The sequence below is a fragment of the Olea europaea genome, chromosome 11, assembly GCF_002742605.1.
Source record: "Olea europaea var. sylvestris chromosome 11, O_europaea_v1, whole genome shotgun sequence".
Lineage (NCBI taxonomy): Eukaryota > Viridiplantae > Streptophyta > Magnoliopsida > Lamiales > Oleaceae > Olea > Olea europaea.
Genome location: NC_036247.1, coordinates 15,286,870 through 15,314,688, shown reverse-complemented (window position 1 = coordinate 15,314,688; position 27,819 = coordinate 15,286,870). Strand labels below are relative to the sequence as shown.

Genomic DNA, 27,819 nt, shown 5'->3' with positions numbered 1-27,819 from the left:
TACACGTTCGTAATTTTATATTTTAGGCATTTAAACTTGAAATTTAATCTCACAGAAACATCATTCCACAAATTCTATTTATTTTTTTCCTGCTCTAAAGAATTCATGGGTTGGCAGGCGAGCAAGATAGAATGAGCCGACACTACTAACCAAGCTCAGTGCTCGTCGACATATGCTGGTAGCTTACTTCCAACTCTCGCCTTGTATGATAGTCGTGTGGCCATGGTCCAAATGAGCATTGAGCACTTGTACAATGCTGAAGGCAAGGCTCTTCTACACTCATTGCCCAGTGGTGCCACTTCAAGTTCAGCTCATGACACAGATTACCTCCTCTCTTAAGAAAATCTCGATATCCTCCCTAAACACACAAAAGAATAAATAAATAAATAAATAAATAAAATAAAGTTGAAAGCCACTTCACATCACAAGTATGCGATAAATGCCCATTTGGCTAATTTTAAAAGCTATATATAAAAAAACTTTTTATTTCTAATATTCCGAACAAGTTACTACTGTTTACTGTTTTCAACTTTTACCAAATTTTTTTTTTTATTTAAAAACTTAAGTATTCACTCTAAGTTAACTTATAAGTCAGTTTTTGGAGATTAGCCAAACATGCATATTGCATGCAGATTCTTCACTAGTCAAATAATTACAATGCTTCTGCAAAGATCAACATTTTCAATAATTCTCCCTGCATTATAAATGGTTTTAATGACATCAAGGTGCCTTGTGATCCCATTGGTTACACAACTTGATTGTAATTTCTTCCGTATAAGAACCCAAAAATCCATCCCACAAAAATCCATCTGTGGACTTCGATTTCATATATGAGGAAAAAAAATGCAAATGTGAAAACAGAACCTGTAAATCTCCCACAAATCTGAAAACAACAGACACCAATCACAGTTCTGAAAATTTTTCATCAAACCAACTTTTAAGACGCTTCATCTTTCTCGAAAACTCTGTATATCTCTGAAAGTACAATTCAGCATTCGACAGCATCACCATGATATCATGCCTTAGTGCCTCCAAGCTCCTATAGTATCCATGTTCTAATCTTAACTTGATTATATCAGGTGATAATGGAACCGGAAACCTGCATGCAGAAAGTCGATGTCGACGTTAGACTATTTCGCCCAATTCAATTTTAACATTTTTTTCTTGGTACAGATACATTTGAGGTTCACACAGGTGAAAGGAGCAGGTACAAATTATGTGAAATTGATACCTGTTGACAAAATCCGACTTTCGCGCAACTTCATTCAATTTTAAAATCCCATATCGATCCTGTAACATTAGCAACAACAACAGAGCTAAGAATACAATTCATTTTCTATAGCTCCAGGACCAGAAGAAAAATGGTTTCAATTTCATATAGCAGTTCTATTTGAACGAGCAAAACTATAAGAAAAGGCAAGAGGAAAACCTTNTGTAGCGATATCCCTCCTCCTGCTCTGCTAATAGCAGCCAATTTGATTTTCTTGACACGGTGTGAGAGTTTCTTCCAGCTGAAGTACTTCTGTCTTCATCGTGGTAATATTCACTTTTGTTCCGGGAAGACCTTAATCGGACTGTGCATTTTGACATTGACCCCCATTCCTGCGAAGGGAAATATTCAAGATCCTTCACAGAGGGATTTTCTCCACGTCTTGATGTGCCAGGTAGTAGATGGTTCTCACACATCTCAAAGTTATGGTTCACAAGATTAGTTGACCTAGATCTACACACTGCATCAGTTGCTACATCAGGTAAATCTGCATCTACCTCTCGATTATGGAGGCTAACATCTGAAAGTTCACAAAATATATTACCATTCAAATGTGATTGTTGCATTGGTCCTTTCATCCTGTTGCCTGCCATTGACATTCCCAAGGAGGGACCTTCAGATGTTAATTCGACTTTTGCACCCGGGGAAGAATTTCCTCTTGCGATGATTCTCGGTTGGAAAGAATCTTTAGTGTCTCCCAGAATGTTTTTCGATTTGATTTTTAGTATAGTAGATTTCTGTTTAGGATTCTTTTGTAGCTCAGAAGAGTGGTTTACATTTACAATCAAATTATTAGATCTGCAAAGATGAGAACTAGTGTCCTTTCCTCCTTTGATCTGATTTTGACTGTCAAACACTCTAGGATCACTGCCTGTTCCTTGATGATCATGAAGAGGCAACACGTTAGATAATGAAGACTTGACTGTCTCTTGAGTTGATAAGCATCCATTAACTATTTCTCCATTAGCATTTGTAGACACAAGATCTCCTAACTGCATTCCCTTTGACGTGCGTAATTTGAATTTTCCCCAACTTACACTGGAATTGTCACATCCAGTGGATGTCTTCAAATTGTTGTCAGCATTCGTAAATTTTTCAGTTTCTCTAACTTGACTTCTATTGAATTTTTCTGATAGTTCCTTATCATCTATATTTCTGGAAGATGAACCAACATCGTCCGATCTTAGGTAAATCTTGTTTCCTTCAGGGTTTTCTCCATGATGTCGGGAAGTTGAAGGTGCTAGATCTTCCTGATCATTAAGTTGTTTCCTAACATTCTCCGGATATACAGGGCTTTTAGGATCACGAAGTGAAAATTTCAGCACCAATTTCTTCTTGTTTCCAACACTAACCCGAGAGTCAGGTTGCTTGAGAGGCTTAACTACATCTTCAGGCCTTTCTGATATATTTTCACTATCTGAATATTTACTTTGTTTCTTGTGCAAGTTGTCAATAAGTACTTGTCTCTGAATGGCTGAACCTTCATATGATGACTCACTATCTAATGAGTTACCTGTTGAATCATCTTCGTCCTCTGCATCTGTAGAACTTTCCGTGATCTGGGAAAAATTATTGACTGCATTACGTGCGGCAACTCGCTGAGGTCTCAATGACTTTGATTTGGGAGATTTCCTACTAGAAGTAGTTCTCTTTCCATATTTAAGTTTTCTATATCTTCTACTTCTGGATAGAATTCCATCTTGTTCGTCTGAAGTTCTCTTCTTAATACGTCTCCCAGACGACATCATCGAGTCAACCTGAAAAACAATGAAAATTGTTATTTAGAAATTGCCAACAAAAAAGAGAACTGGTACTTATGGACTTCAAAGCTTACTTCTATCACAGGTTTCTTTTGTTTTGATCGCGACCGACTATTCTTTCGACTCCATCCGACCTTGTCTTCACTACACTCTGGATCACTGGACAAGCTATCACTCCGACAGTCTTGCTCATCACTGGAATATCCTTCAGTAACATTATATTCTGAATCATTGTCTTCATTCATAACATCAATTTCTGGTTCCCAGTACATAGCATCAACAAACTCAGGCAGTGGCTCAATTGCTGCGTCCAGATCTGCCAAAGGTAATATATGGAACTCTTGTCCAATCCCAATATCAGTGCCGACAGCAAATTTTATGGATGAAGGACGCCACTCTATACCCAAAGCACCAAGCCGACGTCGTTGATACATACTCTGGTAAGGTTCTGGATACGGAAGCATGCCTGCAATTTTCCCATTTAATGGGGCATGTTGTGTCCACTGTCAGAACATCATCTATGAATGGAAACTCTTGAAGATGAACAGAACTATATCTCATGTACACACTTGAACAATAAAACATATATGGATAATTGAATTCATTTCATACTTGAATCACATAGAGGATCTTGAATATTCCTTCGATACGGAGCAAGTTGCGTCTCCTGCAGTAGACATGTCAAATGTTTGCTGGGTGAATACAGTTATCAACTGGTTTGTCCGGTGCAGCAGTTTAGTCCCAAAAAAGTCATAAACCATCTCATCGAAGTAATTAATTTGTGTCAACATGATTTCTTACAACAAAAAAACTAGTGTGGACTGCATGTACATAGACATCATTTCCGAAGGGTATAAGGGAGTTATGCTTATACCTAGTATATCAAGCACCTGTTTGGTGAGGATTAAAATCAAGATTTTAATCTTGTGAAAGTAAATAATTAATTTTAATCACATATTTCATGGGACCCGCAACTTTTCAATCACACATTTCATCCACTTCTATTAAAATCTACTAAAAATTTGATTTTCATCCCCCACCTAACAGGGGCCAAATAAGAAAAAAGGATACACGCGTAAAGGAAAGGACTAAACTTCCCCACTTCCATGGAACAAGTAAGCTAAATTTCCTTTTCAATGAGCCAAAGTCCAATACTTCTGCACAAACACTGAGAATGTAATTATTTTTCTGCACTAAATCTAAGAAACAGCCCTTCTTTCCACCTTATCATACAACAGATATTTTTCACAGGTTGGAAGCACAGGATCATTAGCACTGCTGAACAGCAACCACAGCTCCGTCAAAGCTTCCCAACTAGCGTTGCATAAAAAAATGATTTATTACCAGCTGTTTCCTACTGTTTTCAGAAAGCAAATTATGACCTTGTTAAGAGCCTTTGGAGGAAGGAAGGTGCTAAGAGTTGACTTTGAGATTGGAGGCTAACACCAAAACTGCAATTTTTCCTCAAAGTTTTCTTCTCCTTAATTTACCTTTATCTTTCTTATATGTTCTGTTTTCAAGTTAAGATACAGCATCCAAAACTACTGCTAAAAGAGATAACAGAGTCGCCGAATGCTATAATGAAAAATCACTGACTTAGCTCTTCAGGATATAGAACTAGTGAAATAGGCCTCACAGCAATACTCCAGGCAGAAAACTTATGGAGTCTCTATCAAGGATAAATGCACTCTACTCATTGGAGAAGAAGAATGAAAGACTAGAAAGGTCCGTGCTGGGAAGTGAGAAATCATTTCTTGTATCTCAAAACATAATAAAAGAATGCATTTTTCACATAAATATGGTGTTGTTGCTTATATAGGTATGGCAAGATAGGCCATTTAGTGATTTATGGCATTGATGACTAACATATCTTTGTGCACATGCGTTTATAGAGAAAGAAATCACCGTTGTTGGTTGTGAATTAACTAGCATCTCAACATAATAGAGGTAAAGTTCATGAGGAAATTGTTTGAGAGGAGAAAATGAACTGGGAAATAAAAGAAAGTGAACATGACATCATTCTAATCAGCCATTACTAGCTGGATGTGATTGTCATCACATTTATGCCCACGTGAAAATGTAAAGGATATCACAACAAAAGGATGAGAAGCAGTTATTTAGACATACCAGACAAATACTTGTGCAAGGAAAAGAATACTAAAGATGTAGAGGCAAGAATTTTACATTCACCAGAAGTAATATCAATTATAACAGATAGGATCATTTACCTGATCAAAAACATTTCCATGAATATCCTGCAAAAGTGGCCTATAATCCCCGAGGAAGAACTGTCCGTTAAAGAAATGTATGGTCAAAGTTCTCATAAAGTTGTTTTGAAAAAATCAACTAACAATTAGAATCAAGCGTTATATTGCATTTACCTGATCATATTTAGCATCCTTCTGGGACTCACCTTGACCAGTGTTTAGAAGATATATTTGTCCAACATTATCTGAAAGCACAATTGATGTCCCGTCCCTACACAAAGAAGCGTGTTTTTTTGAAGATAGTAATAATTTCAGCATGTAATAGAAATTATGAGCACAAATGACCAATATAACAGTGACACCGTTTGTACTGACTATAATAGATTATATTCACACCAGAGAATTTTATCCTGTGAAGAAGATGCAACTCCACCCCCTTAAAGACTCATAAAATAATTATACAGTATAAAAAGTAAAGGTCTTTGTTTTACAGATATCACCAAACATAAAGAAAGGAAATTAAATATGCTTGAACAATCTTTTTAATACACAAAGAGTTTAGTACTCCAAATTACTTACTGTGAAAACTTTCCATCAACCAACTTAAAGCGTTCACTAATCTCATAAACTCGAATTGGATTGCCTTCCCATATCTGGAAATACATCACACGTAAGGATTCAATACATTAAAAACTAGCATTCCAAAATTATGTTTGCCAAAATAATCATAATCACAAACTTACATCCCACAATATCGTTTTCCCATCATAGCCAGCGCTCATAGCAATTCTTGGGTTAAAAGGGTGTACATCCAACACATAGGTCTGTCAAATTATAAAAGCAAAACATCAGGCAACGGCCATAAAAATTAAATAATGGTTATTCAGTCTCCCAAGAGTCTTCACTTAATTAAGCGGTAAGCAATGCAGCTTTAATCCAGCACAAGTCCCAATCCATTCCTCTTTGTTTTGTTGACACTCCAGAGAGAAATAACGATACTGCTACTAGATATAGACAGACTCCACAGCAAGTGAAACATATCATTTTAGGAAAAATAATGTCCATAAATGGGTTGTTTGATATTGATCTCTCAATGTCCTCCAAGGCATCTTCAAGAGCATTCTGTATATTGCTCACAACCAATTATAGTTTCTCCTGGAAGTGAGAGCTTTCATCGACTCACACACATACTCTTGTACCATAAATTAGTGACTATTATTGTCATTTATGTCAGAAAACGGGGGATTTTTGCAAAAATAGTCTGAAAACTATGGCTTTTGTAAGCAATCAGCCCCCAATTCCCACCCCAACCCTGCCTCCTTTTTTGCATTAACCTCCTCAACCTACTTTCCAAACCTGCCTCCATCCTACGACCACTATAAAAAATGAAGTAGAGGTTGATTGTGTTCTGGAACCTCGTTTTACTTTTAATGCGTGGCAAAAACCTAACAAAACTGGAAATGGCAGCATCTTTAACTTGTTCTGTTTCTAGTGTGTTTTTAGTGCTCATAATTGCAGTAGAACTGTGATAATTTTCATCACGCTTGAATCAAGTTCTTGATGTTGCTAATTTTGGGGTGAAATTAAATGAAGTTGTTTGCATTTCTTGGAATGATGACCAGACAGTGATTCCACTTCCAAATCAGAGCAACTGTTAAAGAAGTAGGAGATTAATATATTGCTTCAATTCAGAAAAATTTCTTCATGAATCAAGAACACAGGGGGTGTTTAAAAAAAAATTCCTTTTTCTTTTTTTAACCACACATTCTCCATCAATCTACTATTTCAAAATGCATTCTTTAAAAAGAATGTGGCTCAAACACACCCACAATCTATGAAACCTATGATTCAAAAAGAGAGAAAATTACAGTAGGGTTTGGTTCAGAATTTAAACCTGTCGTGGTGGGTTTACTAATGGTGCTTTGATTTTGTTTGTGGCAGTGGGAATGAGAGGAGGGAGGAGGTGGTAGTTGTGAGAAGAAAGAGGGGGAAGAAAATAAAGAACTATGCATTAGCAACGACGGTGCAGGCTCCATGCCAATGGAGGTGGAAAGGACCGGGCAGTGGGGGTGGGGTGGGTGGAGTTAATAGAGAACATGAAATTCTCTCTTTTTCCTTTTTTGGTTATTTTTCCTTACTTATTTTACCCATAAAAAATAAGGGTATAGCAATCATTTTGGCAAAAAAATAGACAATTTTACAATCAAATGGACAGAATCTGTCCACAAGGACGATTGTCGAACCAAAACAATAGATTGAGGAGTTAGTGACAAGAAAAAATGAGATAGGAATCCGTTTGAAACTGTATGCTGTTTCTCACCACAGCCACATTTTTATCATTTTTTAATAACCCTCATACTATTATATAGGGATTGCATTTTATCTTAGCAATTAAATAATCTGTTCTTCTTTTTCATCTTTCCAACACAAAAATGCACTATAATTCAGAAGGCAACATTACTCCATACCAAACTTGAACTAATATGTACCATGTCAGCTACAGGAAGATATATAATGACATTTGAAACCCACAAGTTGAACGATCAAGACTTATTTGACAATGTAAGCTATAAATAATAAATTTGAACACAAACTACGTAGAGAGCGAAGCATAGAGAACTGTTGAAGATCTCAGGATATGGATGCAGATTTGATGATTTATTTGTTACCTTACGTACCGTTTTAATTATAGACAGCATGTATATTCTTTCCTTATTTGTAGATTTAGCATATATTTGAATTTGGTAGGTATTTTAGTCCTATAAAAGGCTGTGTTATTGATGAGTGTAATTCACTCATTAAACTAAAGCTTCTAAATCGAGTTTTTTGATGTGTTCTTGAGCATTTTTGAACGTTTTGATGTGTGTGTTAGTGATGTTTTGCAGTTTGGACAATTCTCAAAAAAATATCACTATTGGGAGCCGGTGATGAGCAAAAATGATGATCAATGAAATGGAGCATGAATAAGCAAGTATTGAATAAGATTGGAGTGAGAAATAGGCTTGGAAAAACAAAGAGAAGAGGATTAAAGCAGTGGCATTGGCGCCACGGCGCCGAAAAAGGGGCGCCAAAGGGAGACAAAGCCAGCAGAAACCTGGGCGCCACGGCGCCCAAGGAAGAAAAAAGAAGCAGAACATTGGGCATGGCGCCTATCCAAAACACTAAAATTCGGGTTTTTAAGTATCTTTTCAACCCAAAAATCATACCCTAACCCTTGAGGACCCTTAGAAAATATAAATACTCAGCTAAAGAACAGGAAAAAGGGGGTGGACGGCTGAAGAAAGGAGGCAAGGATATACACTAATTGAGAGAAGATCGAATGGATTTTGGAGAAGAAGAAGGAAAAAAACTGAGAATCAAGCCACAAGATTGAGAAATAGAGCAACAACCTGAGTTTTTTCTTATCTTTCTCTTCTTCATGAAATTTAATTTGTGTTTTATCATGTTCTTCTTTTCAATCATGAGCTAAGTTATTAAATCTAGGGTTTGATGTAACCTATTTGAAACATGATTCAATTTCTTTATAGTATTTCTATTTAATTTTCCAGAATTGAATTTATATCGTTCTTGCTTAATGCTTTCTTTTGTCTGATCACCAATTGAATGAATTGATGTTCTAAATTTGACGCTCGAGAGAGGAAAATTTAGGCGTGATCTAAGAACAATATAACCTAGGTTTGTAGGTTTCGAGAGAAAGTACGAATCTTTGAAGGTAAAACAAGAACCAAGTACGTGATAATCTTTATAGATTTAATTCGGAATAGAGATATTGGGGTTAAAATATAGAGATATGTTCTATTTGACGCTCGAGAGGGGGAAATAGAATTAATTTAGGATTCTTGCCTATGAATTTGGGAAATATTTGATAGAAATATCCATAGGGATTGAGAATTATGTCGAGAATATGGTGAAATCACTCCCTAGACATTACGTAAAATTGAGTTAATCTTTAGAAATTGCCTCACTTTTATTGCACTATTTAATTCATTGACGTTAATTTAGTATTCAAATATTAATTTAACACTCGATTGTGTAGATAAAGTAAACGCGGACACAATTATAGTACTCAGTGGAAGTCGATTATCAATCCATGTGGGTTCGACACTTTTTAATTCTTTAACATACTACAAAACTTGACACCGTGCGCTTGCGGTAAAAATCACGTTATATAAAACGCGTGGCAGTTATGCTGAGACTAATGTAACAATTAAGTTCTTGTTTTGCGGTCTTTTCCTTCCATTACTCTCCCCGGTTTCATGGTATCAGAGCCGAGGGTTGTTGAATAGTGGAATGGGAAAATTGGCCATGAATGGTGCACGTAGAGAAGAGGATTCGAGGACCTCCATAGCAACCTCGAAACCTACCACTACAAGTGCACCCATTACATCTAATTATCTCCCCATGACTGCCCTATCTGAAAACACCTCTCCAACTTACCACTACTTAGCTGAACAGTAAGAATTTTCTCCAGTGGTCTAAATCTGCCCCTATGGTTTTACGTGGTTGTGGACGCCTTGGGTACGTGATTGGAACTGCAATAAAGCTAGATGAAAGTGATCCAGCCTATGCAACCTGGGATGCACAGAATTCCATGGTTATGGCTTGGATTGTGAATTCAATGGAGGAAGAAATTAGAGGATCCTATCTGTATTATTCTACTGCAAAGGAGCTTTGGGATGCACTCACCGTTGCCTTCTCAGACTTGGATAATTCTGCCCAACTGTTAGAGCTTAGAAACAAGGCAAAATATTTACGGCAAGGAGAACACGATGACACCCGGTAATATAATTCCCTGCAATGGCTATGGCGGGAAATTGACATGTTTGTCCAAATAGATTGGGACACGGCCAAAGATGCTAAAAAGTACAAGAAACAGGTGAAGAAGGAAAGAATCTATGACTTCTTGGTTGGTTTAGTTCCGGAATTGGATGAGGTCTGAGGGGGCATCAAACCAACTCTGACAATTGATGAGATCTTTGCTGAAGTACGCCGTAAAGCCAGCCAGAAGCGTGTAATGCTTGGAGACTCCAAGCAGCCTTCATTGGAGAACTTGGCACTAGATGCTGTGGAAAAGAATCAGCCCATGTGACCAAGAAAAATAATGGCTCATGGTGTGAACACTATAAGAGAAGCAATCACTCCATAAACCAATGTTAAGGCCTACATGGGAGACCGCCGAACATAAAGCAAGTGACCCGGAATGATGGGAGGCCAATTCAGTTTCACTGAGAGGAAAATTCGACATGCTCCTCCGGTTTCCAGAGCATCGCAGAACCACCTCCAGCCGCTGCCCAGCCCAATAATATCTCTCTCACCGACCAAGGTGCAACTCGAGCAATTATACAGACTTATCACTCCTACACTACCATCCTCCAGCTCATTGGCTGAAAAAGGTAAATATATGTCGGCATTGACAAGCAAGAGCAATGTTAAACAGTGGATTATTAACTTGAGTGCCACAGACCATATGACAGGCTGTGAAAAATTGTTTCATTCTTACTCACCCTGACCTGGACATTTTAAAGTGAAAATAGCTAATGGGTCACTCTCCCCGATTGCCGAAATTGGAACTATTAGACTCAGTCCCTATATTGAATTGAAATCTGTTTTACATGTTCCGAATCTTTCCAGCAATCTTCTCTTTATTAGCAAATTAACTAAAGATTTGCACTGCAATGTCAACTTTATTGAATCACTGTGTATTTTTCAAGACCTGACTTCGGGGAAGAGGATTGACAATGCTAAGGAATGTGAGGGACTATACCACTTTTTGGAGGATGCCTTTTGGAATAAACAAGCTCAAACTACAAGCTTTGAATCACTCGAGAACAAGAAATAATGTTGTAGCATCGTCATTTAGGTTATCATAGTTTTTCATATCTTAAACATTTATTTCCATTATTGTTTCGCAATAAAGATATTTTTCATTGTGATATTTGTCAATAAGTCAAACATCCGCGTGCTTCATTTCAAACTCATGACTATAACTCCTCGTCACCTTTTACTTTAGTACATAGCGATTTGTGCGGACCTTCTAGGATTGAGAGTATTTCAAGCAAACGTTGGTTCATAACTTTTACGAACGATCAGACTAGAGTATGTTGGGTTTGCCTATTAAAAGATAAGTCCGAAACTGCACAAAAATTTTTAAAACCTTTTACTCTATGATTCAAACCCAGCTTGATGCAAAAATAAAAAATTTTCGAACCGATAATGGGCGGGAGTACTTCAATCAAGTGTTGGAAAATTTCCTCATCGAAAAAGGGATCCTACATCAAGTTCGCGTTTTACGACTCCCCAACAAAATGGAATTGCCGAAAGGAAAAATCATCACCTTCTTGAAATTGCAAGAGCTCTTATGTTTACTAGTAGGGTTCCAAAAATCTTCTCAAAGATGCAGTTCTCATGTATACCCCCAAATCCTATCAATACTTTCTATGCCTCTAAAGGTGTTTGGCTGTACTGTCTTAACTCATATCCATGATCATGAACGTACCAAGTTTGACCCTAAAGCTAGAAAATGTGTTCTTAGGATATTCTCCAACTAAAAAGGGTTAAAAGAGTTATTCCCCGACTACTCATAAGTACTACATATCTATGGATGTTACGTTCTTGGAATCTCTTCCATATTTTCCTCAAAATTCCCCTCAGGGAGAAGAACACAATAGTGATAAAATTTTTGGGAAACTACCCCACAGCTACCTATATCACCCATCGAAGAATCAAAACCTCCCATATCAAAAACAACTTCATCCACTGATTCACTCTATGATGACCCACAACAACAGGACACTAATTCCCTTGTACAACCAAGTTTAATAACAGGGGGAGACAAACAACTTGCAATAACACCAGAGCTATGTGTTTATTCCAAGAAGAAAAATCTAGAGAAAATAGAAATCTCACAGTTCAACAGCAGAACCATGAATCCGATCTGAACTCAGTTAATTTGTCTATCCCACAATATGACTCTACTAATAATTTGGATGTAGGGAGTTAGATCTTGCACACAGCATCCTATCTCCAAATTTATCAGATACAATCTTATATCCAGATCGGTTCAAGCTCTCGCTGCAAATCTGTCATTAATTAAGATACCAAAATCTATTCACGAAGCCTTGTCAATTCCGGAATGAAGAAAGGCAGTTGAGTATGAAATGACAGCCTTAAATAAGAATAGAACGTGGCAAATTGTGGAAAAAAACAAAGGATAAGTCAACTGTTGGGTGCAAATGAATTTTTTCAGTTAAATACAAGTCAGATGGATCAATAGAATGCTATGAAACTAAACTAGTAACAAGGGGATACTCTCAGAAATATGGAGTTGATTACCAGAAAGTCTTTGCTCCAATTGCAAAATTAAACACAATGACGGTTCTTTTGTCACTAGCAACGAATCTAAATTGGAAACTCCAACAACTGGATGTCAAAAATACTTTTCTGAACGGTGACTTTGAAGAAGCATATACAGAACTTCCACCTGGGTTTGATGAAGCCAAGGTACAACGATAGGTTTGTAAACGGGAGAAATCCTTCCATGGGCTAAAACAATCTCCATGAGCATGGTTTGGTAGGTTCATGAAAGTTGCATGTCAACAAAAATATAAGCAATCCCAATCTGATCACACAATGTTCTATAGGAACTCGGACGGAAAAATTACCATCCTAATTATTTATGTGGACAATTTAGTTCTGACAGGTGACATCTATGAAGAAATGGAGAGACTGAAGAAAGCTCTTTCAGCTGAATTCGAGATAAAAAAATGTAGGCCCTTTAAGATACTTTCTGGGTCTGGAGGTTGCAAGGAATAGGAATGAAATCTCCATTTCACAAAGAAAATATGTCTTAGACCTTTTAGAAGAAACAATTATGTTAGGAAGCAAGTGTGCGGATGTTCCTATAAACCCCAATCATAAACTAGGAGATTGCTTAGGAAGCACACCTGTTGATAAGGGAAGATATCAGCGCCTAGTAGGTAAGCTCATTTACTAATCTCATACTAGACTTGACATTGCTTTTGCAGTTAGTGTTGTGAGTCAATTTATGCATGCTCCATTTACGAAGCATATGGAAGCCGTTTATCAACTCTTGATATATTTAAAAGGGACTCCTGATCTTGGACTTTTTTTAGAAAGAATTCTGAAAGATCTATTGAAACCTACACCGATGCTATTGGGCAGGATCAGTAATGGACGGAAGATCTACAACCGGTTATTGTACCTTCGTATGAAGAAATCTAGTCACTTGGAGAAGTAAGAAGCAACCAGTGGTGGCCAGAAGCAGTGCTGAAGTAGAATTCAGAGCTTTGGCACATGGAATTTGTGAAATAATATGGTTAAAGTTACTGTTGGATGAACTTGGTGTTCAGGGAAATAAGCCAATGAAAGTCTATTGTGATAACAAGGCAACTATTGCAATGTCACACAATTCTGTTCATCATAACAGGACTAAACATGCTAAAAGTAGATAGACATTTTATCAAAAAGAAAATAGAAAATGGAACAATATGCATGGTATACTTGCCCTCATCAGAACAGACTGCAGACTTATTAACAAAAGGGTTGTTTAAATCCATGTGTGAAAAAATGGTGGACAAGCTAGGATTATTTAACTTGTATCATCCAACTTGGGGGAGTGTTGAAGATCTCAGAATATGGATGCAGATTTGATGATTTATTTGTTACCTTACGTACCGTTTTAATTATAGACAGCATGTATATTCTTTCCTTATTTCTAGATTTAGCATATATTTGAATTTGGTAGGTATTTTAGTCCTATAAAAGGCTGTATTCGGCTGAGACTAATGCAACAATTAAGTTCTTGTTTTGTGGTCTCTTGCTTCCATTACTCTCCCCGGTTTCAAGAACATATGAATTAATGCATGTAGAAACCATTCAAGCATTTAAAGACTTCATCTAATGAAGTAGGACCATACTTACAGATGCAGTATGACCAGTCAAAGAGTGCACCAAGCTACCATCACTAGCATTCCAGACACATATTCTGTTATCTGCAAAAATTCCTCACAGATTAACAAAGATTTCAAATTCAAGAAACCATGAAACAGCTCTTTCTTCAATAAATAGGGGAATCATATGCAGGTGAGCATAACAAAGAAAACCCAAAGAACATAAATGACTGTGAAAAAAGGGAACTCAATAAGAAGGAGAAACATCAAAAAGAGTTTCAGGTCAGAAATCCAAAACTATGAACGAATAATCAATATGGAAGATTAATATATCTTGTAGCCATGTAGAAGTAAAACACCCGTGTGAGGATGGGGAAGGAACCAATCTTAATAGAACTGTAGACGAGTTGAAAAATCACATCAACAATTTCAACGAGCTTTCCAACTGTACCATTGAACGAGTCATAAAAATTATTCTTCATAATTTTCAAAGTGAATGACGGGTTGGCTTCTTAACACATGTACTTGCTTTTTCCCCTCAGTCCAAGAACCAAAATTATTAATAAAAGCATTCATAAGACAGCAAATAAACACCAATAAGGAAGACTGCAGCTTAGTTTAATAAGAAAGTAAATAATCAACAAAAATACAATCGCCAAAAGGAACAAGTGGCCATTTAAACGACAGGGGAAAGATGAAGGACTGCAATTACTTTCAAAATGTTCCAAAAAGCTTGGAGAGCTCCAACAAAAAATGCATGGAATTATTATCACTGACATGGCTTCAAAAGAGATGACAAAAATTTCTCTCTCGCAGTCAGCATGCATCATGAGTAATTCCTACATTGATTGTTTATGTTTACAAATCTACGAAGTGCTAATACAGATTGCAATACCAAAGAAAGCCTACAAAAAGATAGAAAGGACAGCACAATGATACATGTGTCAACAATGGCAGTATACTGCATTTCTACATCAGTATACCCTTGAGCTATTAGGCATATAACCATCTTTTATCTCTAATAAGAGCTACCATTACAAACAGGATGCAGGTTCTAGGTCTGTACACCCAAACTCAGTCTTAACACCACAAGTTACATAAGCAAACATAAAAGTTTCCAACACACGATCTGTAAAAGCTCAAGAGCTTAGGACAAGCAAGTAAATATAAGCTCATCAACTAAAACATCTATGAAGTAGCATACCCATGATAGCAGCAAGCACAAAACGATTATCTAGGCTCCACACAATCATATTAACACCACGAGGAGTTGGAAGAAATCTTTGACGTGGACCTCCTCGAGGAGGTTGAGGAGGCATAGGCGGGGGAGGAACTTTAAGGTGATATGCCCGAATCCAACGTCCAACTTTTCCCTGAATAGGCAAATTTTCTAGAACATGAGGAAACCAACTGCTATCACCAAGTAAAAGAACACTCACTGGTAAAACAGAATTAACAACTAAAAGCAATTGTGTGAAACCAAATTCCATTCAAATACTAAGTCTTGCTACTTTCCAAGACTATAAGAACTCACATGGGATCTGCGGGATCTAGGAATCCAAATAATAGCACTGCCATCACGTGAACAAGTGACAATGTTGTCATGACTAAACCTGAGTTCATTAAGATTCAAGTAGCATGAATCATTGAGAGGCAGAACACTTAAGCTAGGCTACAAGAAGTGAAGCAAACAACATGAAAGTCAATGAATGGTAGTTGATAGTTGACAAAAATTAGAAAATGAACAATAATCTGACCAGGAATTTTTAAATTTTGGAATGCTTTCCTCCGTAAGGGAATCAGATGGCAAAGACCGTGAAGCCACAGCACAGCCACTGTACAAGAAAGTAGCAGATAAGACAGTGAGATAGGTTCGGGGTTTTAAGTGAAGACATACTTACCTGAACTGTACATAATTGACATCATTCTCATGGCCCGCTAGTATATCAATCTCATGACTTGGTTGTTCTGGATCATCTGAATTGGATTTACAAGCACTCCAAACCTGCACACGTAAACCTTTAAAGAATTCGCTTCAATTAAATCTATGGTAAATTCTCTTGCAAAGCCAAGATAATGAAGAATTACAAAGCAAGCATAGTATGACATTATAATACATATTGTACTTTAGCAATCACACGAAAATAACCAGAAAATATAAAGATCGCCAGATAGAGAATGGTCTTGATCAATTCATAAATAAATTTCCCTCCATATGCTTTCGAAAACTATGAACATCATCACATGATTCCAGTTCAGCTTAATAGATAAATACATAAACATGTAAAATATATATCAAAATAAAAAGCAGAATGAAACATGTCAAAATCAACTAATTTACCCGTTAACGTTCGCTAGTAGCACATGTAGAAATCTATACACAAGGAACAGATTTTTGCTGAGAAGTTGTCATTGTTCATATGCTCAGTTTTGTTATTTCCTTGTGTTGGCATTTCAGTGATGAATAGCATCATCAAGTGCATGTCTTGGAAACATTATAGTTCCCTTATAATTAAATGGTCAAATTCAAATATCAATTTCAACTACAGATTTTGTAGGTCCCACAACTACCACCCACTTATTCACCATTTATTTTTGCCCCTGTTTGACAACCATTATTTTAAAACTCATTTTTCTACATACTCATTTTCAAGTACACATTCATACGATAAAATATTCTGTATGTAAAATCGAAATTTTTCTATTTTTTAACCACACATTTTCTTAAAAATTACTGTTCAAACCATTGTTTTTCCCAAATAATGATTGTCAAACAGGGGCTTTATCACATTATGATTTCAACAACTTATAATTTTATCCAAACAAGCACCAAGTATCAAACAGTCATATCTTCGTCCACTTTTTACAATCAAGAACTCCAGGCACATTGATTTATTTACATATTTCATCATACCCTTGCAAAAGTATCAGAACTGCCAGTGACAAAGACAGTCCCATTAGCATTGAACGCACAACATAATATTTGATGGCACTGCAGGCCATTACTTGACGATGCACTAGCTGATTGCAGACCACTGCTCCTTCCTGCACACAGAATGTCTCCTGTAAATCTGTAAGCAACTACAATCCCACACAGCTAGAAAATATACAATACATCATCTGACCAGCAGTAGAATCGATTGGCTTTGGCAGGTAAACACGCAGACTGCACTGGGAGTATCTCGCATCCCAGATTCGACAGGTTCCATCATCAGATGACCTATTCATATTGAAGCGTATGGATTAAGAAAGCAAAATTCATGAAGTTGGCCCGTGTAATAAATTTGGAATTTTAACAGTTCTGCAAACCAAATAAGTAAGTAATGAAAAGAGCTTGCAAATCATATTCAGCCAAATATGATCTCAAAAGAAATCAAATATTATAAGTCAGGTGAATTAAGTACTACGTAATTATGAAAAAGGCATGTAACCAAGAAACAGAATTTCAGGATTATGAAAAGGAGCTATGTGTGCAGTAGGGAAATAAGAACATTTTTTTCATCAGTAAAGGAAACTATCTTAGGGCCAAAGAGAGAGCAGCCCATGTACAACAGAATGAAGCAAAAGTATGTTCTATTACATTGCCATCAATCTATTTTCATGGAAGTCCAATTCCAGAAACAATAACCTGTTGATTTAATAATTTCACCAACTTTCTAGGTAAATAGAAAGCATTTAAGTCTCGAGTAATTGAAAGCTGGAATAGATCTATTGACAACATCATGGGGACAGAACAATTATATGATCAAACTATCACTTGAAAGCTACTGGTAATAAAAGTGTTTTACAGGATCAAAACACAAGAAATCTCAAAATAGATCCTAATGGACCCAACAAGAAGTATCAACACAGCAAGATCAAAAAATTTCTACATCAGAGCAGCAGTTAGATCATGTGGGAAAAACTGGGACATTCAACAATAAGTTATGGAGAAAGACAAAAAAGGTAATACTGGATAAAAATAACATTCATTTATGCTTTCAACTCTCTCTCTAGTGACACTAATTGCAAGAGAGAAAGACAATCTATTTGTGTACATTAATTTAAAATTTCAACTTCAAAATTTATGACCCGACAATACAAAAGAACCCAATAAACAGTTACCATACGTCCATACCAGTAAGTCCAAGATCAAGATTCCAAATGAAAATCTCAATCCTTATCTTACAAGGAGCGGATTCTAACTAGTCAGAACTTGTCTGATGTAAATGCAAATAGGCTTAGGCATGTCATGGTTTACTACACATGCTTCCACCTCTGTATCAAAGAAATACTAGTTAACCAACATAGAAAAACTGAAGAGTGATCAATTATTCAAACTTTCATCACATCTAGCTTTTGAAAAATAAAGTATAAACAGGGAGATCAAGTGTAATACAAGGCTTACGATAAGAGCTGATAGACAGAGCAAGGTCGCGGACTGAATGCAATGGCAGTCACACCTCCTGTATGTCCCCGAAGAACAGAAATAGGATATCCATCGGGCAAACGCCACTGCAGAAAAATGCAGGGTAACTACTCACTTCTCAACAAGCAAAGGAGGACAATATCATGTTTCGGGGGGAAAGAATCTTACAACACGAATGCTGTAGTCATTTGATGCAGATGCCACTACAGCGTTATTCGAGCTAACCGACAAATCAGTAATATCACCCTGGTAATTGTTTCACAAACCAAAAAGTGAAGAAAGAACAAAGTTATATTTAATGTACATCCGGATGAAAGATCATATCGTATATTCCCTGTTTTTCCTTACTTCATGTCCCCGGCAGCTGGCAAGGCAAAATGCAGTTTCCATTGACCAAATCTTAACCAAACGATCATCCGATCCAGTAATCACGTATCGACCACAGTGATCAAGTATTGCTGAGAAAACAGGAAAAGCATGTAGCAAATTGTCTATTGCAGTTCATAACATGAGTAATGCAGGCTTCATACGAATTGCAATTGTACTGAAAGAAACTAAGCTCGTGACAACGATAAGAGCTCTGCTATTAATTTATTTATTTATTTATTTTTTTTGGACAAAATGATCATTCACTTGACTATTAACATTTGCCATGTCAGTTTATTTATTCACATGGACTCAAATGCTACATGATTTACAGAGAAATGGGCTTAGTTTGCTACTGTTCTTGATGCAATTGCTACATGATAAAAACTGTAATATTATTTAAACAACTGGATTGAGCAAAATGCCCACTGTTCATGCCAAGTAAAAATATAAATGTACCACAATAGACAGCATCTCTATGCCCTCTAAGTTTCTTCACATTTTGCATCTTTTGCACCATAGTCGATGCCTTAGCGATGGCATAACATGCATTGCGAATAGATGGAGCCCGATGGTGTTTTGAAAAGCCACCTCCAATTTCCCTCAAACTTAACCCTCTAACCTGATCAGCCTGCATATGAGGCCAGCGGAGGTAAGATGGCAAATACGTCTGTTGCCTGTTTACTTTATTATGACCTGCATAGAATATACCAGAGTAGAAATACATAATCAGAAGATTGGGATATAACAAAGGTACATAGAAAAACATATTTACAAATGCAGACAACAATTGAACACCAAGTTCAAAGCCGATACTGGCAGGCACTGGAATTTTATAACTTGAAGAACAAATTAAGAAGACAAACGAAATACTTTGATCAAGACTGCATAATTACAGGGGAAATTTGGACTTCTATAATGAGTAAACTAAAACCAAACTGGTACAAAAATTTCTTTCAGTCATTATTATGTTCATCACAGATTAAACTCAGGAAAATTGAATTGACATCAGGTGGAAGATCGCCCTCAGACTTCTCAATCACAATGTTGACGTAACAGGCTACGAGCAAATCCAACATACTTCTTAACATGCATAAGATTCACAGACTCAGCATTGATAGAGTGCATGTACTTGGATTTATCTGCATATGTATATCTATTGGTTCCGGATGCTTGCATTCTATGGAGAAGAAATGGGCTAGGAAGCTGCATTCAATAAGCCTGTAATTAAGGCATTTGGTCGAGAATACTTCGCCCCTGCTTGACAACCATTATAAAGTGTTTTTAGGAAAAATAAGTTTTGGAATAGTGATTTTTTGGAGAATATGTAGCTGTTGTCAAACGGGGCTTAATCAGCAATGGACAGTTGAAACCTAGACTCAAAAAGGTATGAATTGTGTAATACTCTATTATTTATTTATTATTATTTTTAGGAAGACATCAATACAATCTCTTGAGTTTGCAGGCTCCACCGAAAAAAGTTTGTAGGGGTTAGGATGTTCCAACCGTATATAGAATCAAACTCAAGCAAACAAAAGGAAGAGGGGCATGTCTCCCAAAAACAACCCATTGCAGCATAAGAAATAATGAGATAAATGAAGTAGCACTACTTCCTATACAATGACAACAGGTGCAATGAAAACTAATGTCCTCTAATACTAGGAAGGCCATATCGGTCAATCTGTGCAAGTACATGAAGAGGTCCTCCCCTATTCTCGTGCAAATAGGCATGTAAAACCACAAAACTAAGATTGGAAACAACAGAGAGTACAATAACATGCAATGGTCCCATTGTATGTCCGACAGAAAAATCAAATAAAATTTTAATGAAAATAATAGAGAAACTTACACTGATACCTGCATTAACACCTCCATTTTCAAAATAACATAAATCTCCAGAGTCTAGCAAAAACAAATATATATTTTCCCTTTTGCCCTTTCGACTTTATGCTAGATTGCAATAATTATTAAATGATATTGAAAGTTTTGAAACTTTCTTTCTTTTCTACAAATTTTTTTCTTATTTTTTTAATTTAAATAAGGATATTATTACTTGATTAAAGAAAGCTAATTTCATTTTTTTTACTCTTCTTGAAAAAAGTGGTGATATTTCAATAATACTTGTCAAAATTAATTTTTTTATTAAAAAAATGAGCCAAAAGTGTAAGAAAGAAAAGGACAAAAAAAAAGAAGAAATTCAAAACTAATCAAACAACACCTTGTGTTTATTTCAATTATGACTCTCTATCTATGTGTTTTTAGATTAAATTTATAATATTAGTATAAGATTTTTTTCTTTATATTGTAATTATATGAACACAATTAAATAATAAAGTTAGACAAATATTTCAAACTTTCTTAAGATATTATGAACCATTTTTGAACTTCCACAAATTTTTTTCATATCGCAATATTTCTCTTCAAGTATTTACTATAAAATCATGAAATATATTTAAATTCTTTGTAAAGATTTATAAGGTTTTGTCAATTATGGTTTTGAACTCATTTACTACAAATTTGACAATAATTTAGCGAGGATAATTATAAAAGAAAAACATGTACTAATTAAGAAATAAGGAGAAAAATGTGAAAAGAAACAATGTCCCAGTACTATTTACTAGTAGTTCCAAATCTTGGACAAAGACAAAACAGTAAAATGCAAGATATGGAAAAGGAAGAGGGAGTCAAAAATAGCAGACGGACACCATAAGTGGTGTCACTACTGCAGATGGTTGTATGCGGGAGCCCTCATGAATGCAAGAATCAACATCTAACTAGAGAAGAGATTGGAATCATTTTCCTTCCCCCACAAGAACAGCACAACGAGCTCAATTTATGGAAGCTCCAGAAGAAAGGGGAATAAAAAATGGATTTCGCAAGGATCTAGAACCACAATCCCTTTTGGATAATTTTCTCCATATAATGAAAGAAGTAAATGGAAAAGTTAAAAGACAATAAATTCACATACATGGAAACAGCGAAAAGGACCCAGTTCCTAGTAATGTAGGAACATCAGCAGCACTTGGGGTAGTTCTTCCAATCCTGTCCCGCAGTGGAGGAGATGTGATCAGCATCAGTTGTTTGAGCAGCTTCACCAAGTGATCTTTTTCAATGTGAGCATACCTGGTAAAGTTCAAGGGCCGTAATGCTCAAAATATAACTGCAAGACCAATGAAACCTTGCCAGGAAATTAACAACGATGCTTAAAAAAAAAAAATTCGAAAATTAAAAGAACCTCTTGTGAGTGAAGATAAAATCCATCAGGTCAAGTCATACTCATGGCATGAAAAACTTTATAGGCTTTCAGAGAGGAAATTAAGACCAGTAAATTCCTTGTTCAAGAGAAAGCACGACACTTAATGGTCGGCCATTTTTTTTAGACAAACTAATAAGGAACTACAGAATCATTGTCAGGTGTGAAAGAAAATCGCTATTCACCTCGGTAACAGCAGCTGTTAAAATATGTAAACACGTGTCAAATGTTTTCAAGAGGACAAACTGCAATTACACCATATCTTTACAAAAATCGAGCAACCTAAGCTAGTGGACACAAGAACTGAATATTTAATTTTATAGTTCAAATCTTATCAGACTAGTATATCTATATTTACCTTCCAACTAAGTTATCATAATTTAGAGGAAACGAGTTTCCATCATCATTTCCATCCCCGCTTAGAAAACCACTTCTCGAATACCAAGCATGATATCTCCTAGGTAGAAGCTCATGTTCCAGAAGTTCATCCCAGAGTTTCCCAAATGCTTTTTGGCATGGCCCAGCTGATAGAAAATGCATAATTAGAAAATAAACTTCTCTAAGGTCAACATCCACATCCGCTGCTGTGGCGTGATTCACAGGATCTTCTTGATCTTCAACTTGCGCCTTTCCACATACCTTATTCAGAAAATTTACAGTACCCATACTCACAGAAGGTGCGTCGACAAAAGATGTGCACTTTCTATGATCCATGAGTTATGTGCAACCTGAAACACAAAAACCACTCCTTCACAGGATTCCTTTTATAAATACAGGGATGCATGCTCAACAAAGAAACATTTAAGGAGATGATTAGAGCCAGCCAGAAAGAGAGACATAAAACTCCAAATAAGACCATCAGAAGATGCTATACTTAACGAAAATACAAGGAAAGCATAGGCCAAATGCCAAGAGGTAAAGAACCCAATTTCTTCACTTAATAATCATCTTACAGTTACTGTAGTAGGCAAATTGCACAAGAAGCATAGGCCAAGTGCCACGAGGTGACAAGGCCATTTTATTTTAGTTAGCACTTGTTTGAGCCCCATTTTTTTGGGGAAGGGGGTGTATTTTGGAATATAGTATTTTTTGGAGAATGTGTGGTTGAAAATGAGTTCTGAAAAAAAAAAAAAAAAAAAAAAAAAAAAAGAATTTTTGATAAAATGAGGCTCGAACAAGGGCTTAATTTCTTTCTTCATAGATTATTTATACTACTATAATATCATTAAAAGGTTAAATAACTAACAGCCCCTAATAAATTATTAATGTACATATATGAAAAAGTATCCAAGTCTTGAGGTTATTATGCAATATAAACTTAATCAACAAGAAAATCTTGGAGATATATTACCCCCAGGGAGTTAGAGATACAAAAAATTTACAAATGATGGCTGCCAACACTTGCTATACCAATTGAGCATACAAAGACCATATACTCACCTGATTAACTTATCCTTCGTAACCTGATCTTAAAATTACTTGCATAGTTTGTACAAAAATTATATCTCGTTCACCAGCAATTAAAATTGAGCACTTCACAAGTATTATAAATTTGAATGAGAAAATGTGGCCATCACGTCATGAGTGGATGAATATGTAAAATGTTACATGACATCCTACATCCTTTGTGTACTCATCAGACACATAACCATGAACCATGAGTATGAGATGAAGTAGGCAGGTCTCATGTGTTAACTGGGAGATTAACGGCAATCCTTTTGTTTCTTAACACGTTTAAGTCTCTCAACCAGAAACTATTCAATAACTAAACAAATGCCACTTTAATTAGTCAAAAGCTGCAGATGCACCTAGATTTGCATGGGCACAATCAGTAGATACAGTTTTCCAACATTATAAATGATACAATCAACAAGATCAAGAGGCTTTCATAGATCTTAAACCAAGAGGACCAAACCGAAGTCAATTCATGTTTGAGGTGAAAAAACTAGCACAGTAGACAACAGGTAAAAATTCTTGTAGCATATGGATTGCCAATGTTTGCATGAACCAAGATAGATCAATCAAAATTTTATGTTGTCCAATGTGATGGTACAAAATACTTCATTGTGCAGAAGACGGGAAATTTACCCATGGGCTGTGCCAAAAAAAGGAACAGATATAAGCATTATCACCTATTATATAAATGTGATAATGAGTTGTGCCTTAATTGGTTTGGGAAACCCAACATATCCAGGTTGTGGAACTTGGAAATGTATCCTATGAAATGAGGCATGCATGAGATATTCAATAAAACTATGAACTACGATTTGCACCGTTGTGCACGTGACAATCATGGCTCTCAGCATAACGATAACACATTCAGCAATATGAGCCTCTAGTTAGTTCGACCGTCGACAAATAGGCAAACAAAAAAAAAAAACCTTTGGTGGTGTGACAATCGATCTCCAAAAACATCTTTTTGACAAATGTGAATCGACCAAACCTTCCATGATGAGTTTTCTTACTGAACCTAAGTGGTTTATTTAGGAAAAATAAAGATCAACAACATCTTCTTTTTTTTATATGATCGTGGGTGTCTATATCAGCTTACGCGCACCTCGACTAATTCCACGGGGCCCTGAAATTTTTCAGGTACTCATCTCAGTGGCCCTGAGGGGACTCGAACTGATGACCATTGGGGAGCAAACTTGAGCTACCCCTCAGGGTTAATATAGATCAACAACATCATGGCCAAATATTTGAAAGGTATCAAATCAGGAAAGTCGAAGTTCACACATGCAAGAGACATGACAAGACCGGTAATATATTCTGTTCCATAGCTTAAGTTTCTAAAAGGGCTTATGATGATGATGCATTTAAATATCTAAGTACATAATAATATTAACTCTCTGGAGATCCGTAACTTTGATCATCAACTCAATAAATGCTGATGATTGTCGATAATGAACCACGTAACAGTTAGCGGATACAGCTGCAAAAGTTTCGCTTGATTTGTCTCCTACTGTTTATGGGAAAAATAAAATAAATAAATAAAATCCAAATGATCGAGGAAATCTTTTCTTCACCCACCTTCTTGGTGAATATTCATTCGTTTTATGCTAATCAAAAATAATACTCGGCAGTCGGCTCATTGCGTGATATTGCAAGCGCAAATTAAAAATAAGTAAAGCCCAATTACGGCAATAACCACCAAAAGCTTATTTTAAGCTAAACTCCATCAGCCTAGATTCATTTGTTGGAAATGGAGAGCAGAATTCATTATGGTTTTCCTACTGCCACAGACTGTTGTTCATCAGCTCTGCATATGAATATCATTTTTCAACCCAGTATCGTAATCTTATAACTTCTCTACTCAGCTCCAATACAGCTGTCAATTTATCCCAAATCACTTTCCCTCCTATCACAGTTTCAAACCATCAGCAAGCAGCTCCGTACCCGCAGGAAAATATTTAGGGTTCACTTTTAATGAACTAAACTAAAATTAGAACTGAACACTGACAAATCAAACAATGCATATTTCAATAAACAACTCCGATGGTTTCTCCAAAACGATAGATTACACGCCAGCAAACAAGAATGATGAAACAACAGATAGTCAAACAATATTATAACGTAAAGATCTAATAGATGACCCACGTACAAATTAACTAATAAAATCTCTATTCAGTTAGCATACACTCAAAAAATAAATAAATAAACGTCAGGTTGAATTTCAATATACAGACAACGAACTACAATCATAGAAATTCAATAATTTTTTCCAAGAAGATTTCAAATCAAATGCAATGTAAAAACACGATACCTTCCAAGAATCGGTAGTGAATAGAAAAGTCGGGACAATTTTTTTTTATGAGCATTTGGAATCAAATTTTTCTTTGTTGGATTTTTCCTTCGTAACACTGTTAGAAGGAGAAAATGGGTCAGTGAGGAAATTGGGGAAATTTGTTAAATATATAGTAAACTATTTGGACATTACGAATATGTGAAATGACCTTTTAGTACGCTGTGACATGTATGATTTTTTATTGGCTGTAAATGTAATATGGTCGCGTTTGGTACCTATTTTTTTATAATGCGTTTTTTTTCTTTTTATTCTTTTCAATCACACATTTTTTATTAAAATAATATTACACGTAAATTAAAAAAATTATTATTTTTCAACCACACATTTCCCATCAATTTACTATTTAAAAATATATTTTTACATAAAAATGGCTCTCAAACACCCTCTATATAACCCGTTTTGTGTTCGTCAGGGTTATCCAAGTAATATCCGTTCCCATATTGACAAATAAAATTTCCTTATTTCTTGCACCACATTATGGGCATGTTTGGTACAGTTTAAAATTCAATTAAAATCAATTTTTTTATCATTATTTCACTATTTCAGCCATTATTTTTGAATTCTTCTCTCACAGGTAGAACCCATTTTATCTCTAACGGTCAAAAAATCAATTAACAAAATTCCTACCAAATAAGCATTATAATTGTACTTAAATTTATTAATCATTCATCATTATAGCAGTTATGTCGCTGACATTTTTTCCTGCCATTCTTATTCTCAAACTTTTTATTAGTTAATATATTTTGTAGTTTATAACAGTCTTATTTCCAATAATCCGTGAAAATGATGAAAAACAACTTGTTTTTTCATTATATTTTTAAAAAAAATAAAAGTGTGAAATAATATTTTTCACTTTGAAGCATGAAAACAAAAATTTTTTGAATCATCATCAAGCATAAAAAGTACTAATTAATGAAAAATTTGACGAAAGAGGTTAAGAAGATAATTGTTAAAATGGGCAAAGATGAAAAGGGCTGTAAAATGTCGCATTACTCTATTTTGGCAAATTTATTCATCGTTTATAAATTAAATGATAGTGATTCTGGATGATAATAAACATAATTATGAATTTAGTTTAAATTAATATTGAATTTAAAAATTGTATTCAAGAATGAGATGTTTTATGCGTATACAAATAAATATATAGTTTTTTTACGAGAAAGTGTATGATAAGTAATATCTTGAATAAATGAGCCACGCGAAACTAACGATTTTTGTTGTTAAATGAAATAACTAGTTATAAGTTAAGGCAGTAAATCTTCGTTTGCTAAGTAAGAGGAGAGCATATTATACATTTTGTTTCAATAGGACACGTATTTCTCTTACTAGGAATTTCATAAATAAAATAATTAATGGTGGGGTTACAATTATCCTTCTTGTACTGAAGAATCTTATATATAATTTTAGCGTCTCAAAGGCAAACTCAAATTTATGACTTTCCATAAGGTTTAGTCTTTTCAATAAAGGTTGAGAATTTATTTTTATCCTTTCAAGACAAATTCTCTTAGAGGGTGTTTGGGAGTGATTTTTCACTTGAAAAAAACGATTTTTTGACCATTATTTCACTATTTCAGCCGTATAGTTTGACTTATTCTCTCACAGGTGGCACCCACTTTTCTCATAACAGTCAAAAAATCAATTCTCAAAATTGTTTTGAAATGGGGCACTTGACTACCACCACCAAAATAAAATACTTTTTCTTACTAGGTGTGATCCATTGAACATAGATCCAATTTTTCCAAATTGTATGTGGAATGTATGGATAAGCTTTCATAAATTGATAAAGTACAAATAGTCTTGCCAAATTATTCTTTTATGTTCAATTGAGAAAGACAGAGGAG

General features: G+C 35.6%; 1 protein-coding gene across 1 annotated transcript; it reads right to left on the bottom strand.

The window, feature by feature from the left end:
- LOC111404513 (PH-interacting protein-like) lies at positions 1 to 26,064 on the bottom strand. The gene is made up of 25 exons (XM_023033308.1): positions 25,937 to 26,064; positions 22,532 to 22,901; positions 21,889 to 22,043; positions 19,380 to 19,616; positions 18,903 to 19,012; positions 18,723 to 18,800; positions 18,534 to 18,640; positions 17,272 to 17,366; positions 17,061 to 17,191; positions 16,048 to 16,151; positions 15,904 to 15,981; positions 15,681 to 15,759; positions 15,351 to 15,519; positions 14,178 to 14,248; positions 5,981 to 6,061; positions 5,817 to 5,890; positions 5,412 to 5,508; positions 5,259 to 5,318; positions 3,643 to 3,697; positions 3,105 to 3,496; positions 1,430 to 3,027; positions 1,383 to 1,386; positions 1,232 to 1,290; positions 865 to 1,099; positions 1 to 358 (listed from the first exon to the last, which is right to left on the bottom strand). Exons 2-24 carry the CDS (start codon positions 22,885 to 22,887, stop codon positions 904 to 906), a joined length of 4,386 nt encoding a protein of 1,461 aa, XP_022889076.1. The 5' UTR covers positions 22,888 to 22,901; positions 25,937 to 26,064; the 3' UTR covers positions 1 to 358; positions 865 to 903.
- Positions 26,065 to 27,819: the final 1,755 nt, after the last annotated feature.